This window comes from Eublepharis macularius, chromosome 12 (genome assembly GCF_028583425.1).
Source record: "Eublepharis macularius isolate TG4126 chromosome 12, MPM_Emac_v1.0, whole genome shotgun sequence".
Lineage (NCBI taxonomy): Eukaryota > Metazoa > Chordata > Lepidosauria > Squamata > Eublepharidae > Eublepharis > Eublepharis macularius.
In genome coordinates this window covers 72,637,393-72,640,232 of record NC_072801.1, presented here as the reverse complement: position 1 = coordinate 72,640,232, position 2,840 = coordinate 72,637,393, and the positions used below count along the sequence as shown (strand labels likewise).

General features: G+C 41.3%; 1 protein-coding gene across 1 annotated transcript; it reads left to right on the top strand.

Annotated features, from left to right (window-relative positions):
* The first annotated feature begins 1,548 nt into the window (after nt 1-1,548).
* LOC129339819 (olfactory receptor 49-like) lies at nt 1,549-2,478 on the top strand. The gene has a single exon (XM_054994396.1). It carries the CDS (start codon nt 1,552-1,554, stop codon nt 2,476-2,478), a length of 927 nt encoding a protein of 308 aa, XP_054850371.1. The 5' UTR covers nt 1,549-1,551.
* Nucleotides 2,479-2,840: the final 362 nt, after the last annotated feature.

Here is a 2,840-nt window from a genome sequence, read left to right as displayed (position 1 = left end):
TCAGAAATTATGAGGCAGGCATGAAGGAGAAGAGAGCAGTATGCGTTGCTTGGGATCTTTACACTGAAGAGAAAACTGAAGTATGAATATCTAAATAAATACAGTTAGTGCTGTGCATGACTGGAGGTGCTGTGTAGAACACATTGGGTGTTCTACAATCTTTAGTTACACATTTTCCTTTGCCTTTGTGCCCCCTCAAGCATTTTAATGAAGGTCACTGGTCTGCCTTCAGGGAGCTAGATACTGAATTTGTTATATAAGTGCTCATTCCAGCCCACTTCCATGGTGATATGGGTTTGGTAGTGAGCAGGCTGTCTTTAAATGATTTAGTTCATGTAACCTATCTTTAAAGCCTGAAAATGCAGTTATAGGCACATAGGCACATAGTGCCATGTTTGGTACATAGTGGGGCTTACTTCTGAGGAGGCCCACTTAGCATTGCTTTGTGTGGCCAAGAAAAAAAATAATTTTGTGACCAAGGGGGAAAAAAACTGTGTGGGCAAGAAAAAATAATAATAAACCAACGTTTTCATTCAGTCAGTCTCATCCAATTTCCCACCACATGGCCTACAGCATAGGTGGCCAAAGGGGACTCTTTTTCACCAGTAGAAAAGATGGTTGGATCCCACCCATAAGAGACCCTCAAAATCTTCTTTATGGGCAGTAGTTCATGCTTGAAACTCTTTCACAGTCCATGTGTTAAACAACTGAACACTATATACCATCATTTTCCCATTTGTAATAGGTAGATGGTTGCCTACTTTGTAGGGCTGTACTTCATGTACGAAGCCCTTTAAACACCTGTCACCACTCTTTGATGTGTCGTTTAAGATAAACAAAGTCAGCCATAATGCTGGCCAGGTTGGGTACCCAGGTGGAGTTGCTGCAAGTGCAACTGTTGTAGGTTTTTGGTAACAGTAATTCACACTAAAGTTCAGGGTGTTTGCTTGATGCACCTCAATCATTAAAACTAGTTTGGCCTTCATGCTACTATGAGCCAAGTTACAAGTGACACCTGACACTATTTGGACACTTGTCAGCTTCCCTCAGGTTTTGATGGGAAATGCAGGCAGCTTGGCAGAATGTTGGACAAGTGACAGTTGAAAAGTCCACTGGACAGCAGTCAGAGAGCCAAGCTGCAAGACCAGGATGCCTACATTTCCCATTAAAACTTGAGGGAAGCTGACAAGTGTCCAACCTGTATCAGGCGTCACTTGTAGCTTGGCTCTATGTCTCTACTTGGAGGGTACTGGTACAGCTCCCCTAGTTAGCTTCCTCAACTCAGAGTTGTACCATACAAGCTAAAATGAACCTCCGTATTTAGAGAGAAAATGCACATGTTTCCAGAATTCTAGAATTAAATATACAGTTGGTGTCTGACTGGCCACTGCTGGAGATTAAATGAATCTTGGTTGGATTCAGATCATCCGTCATATTTGTAGTGGACCCTCTGGGTTACATGCAAATAGGTAACAATACATAATTTAAATGTCTATGAAATTACAGTGGTAACTATTCGCTTCTCTTCCTTTTAGGCTGGTGCCAAGGACAATGAATAGCTCCACAGTGAGGGAATTTATACTTTTGGGTCTCACCGACAACCCTCAGCTAGAAATCTTGTTTTTTTGTCTATTCTTTGTCACATATCTTTTGACTGTCACAGGGAATATGGTGATTATTGCAATCACCTTGAAAGATCACCGTCTCTCCACCCCAATGTATTTTTTTCTCCGGCATTTTGCAGTTTTAGAGATCGGATTCACCACTTGCATCACTCCCAAAGCATTGGCCAACATGGCCACGGGCCATAAGAAGATCTCTTTATCTGGTTGCTTCACACAGTTTTTTCTGTACTTTGTCCTGGGAGCCACAGAGTTCTTTCTGCTGGCTGTAATGTCCTTTGACCGATACGTGGCTATCTGCAACCCACTGCGTTACTCTGCCATAATGAATGGTCGAATCTGCTCGTTGCTGGTGTTCGGCTCTTGGCTTGGAGGATTTCTGCTCATTCTGGGTCCAGCTGCTGCATTATTTCACATGCCGTTCTGTGGCCCAAACATTGTCAACCATTTTTTCTGCGACAAAGGACCATTGATTAAACTTGTATGCATTGACACTAGTCTACTTGACCTTGTGTATTTCATTGCTGCGATATTCATCCTCAGTGGGACATTGACAGTTAATGTTGTATCTTATATCAATATTATTTCCAGTGTCATAAGCATCCCGTCGGGTAAAGGGAGGCAGAAAGCCTTCTCCACTTGTGCTTCTCATATCATTGTGGTCTCCCTCACATATGGCAGCTGCATGTTCATGTACATAAAACCCAAAGGCACCAATGAGTTTAACTTCAGCAAGTCAGTGGCTGTTCTTAACACTATTGTGTCTCCTTTACTGAATCCCTTCATATACTGCCTGAGGAACAAACAGGTTCAAGGTGCCCTGAAAACTGCATTTAGACAAAGCATTGAGTTTTAAGAACTCAAAGGGTTGGATGCAGCCGACTTTTTGCTCAGTTTCTCCTCCAGTTCTCCTCCTTATATTAACTCCTCCCAGACACATACTTTATACATACATACATACATATATATATATATATATATATATATATATATATATATATATATATATATATATATATATATTGTTGTATGTTCAAAGGGACACCTTCTCCCTTTTTTCATGACTAGAAACATCATTTGGATCTAACTCAGTGTGACTGGCAAGAAGATTGACACCACCACAAAAGTGAAAATAGAAGGCCAACTTTGAGACCTTTCATGGGATTCTTCTAACCTAAGAAAAGAGTCGTTTGATACCTCTTCTCTGGCACATTCGTT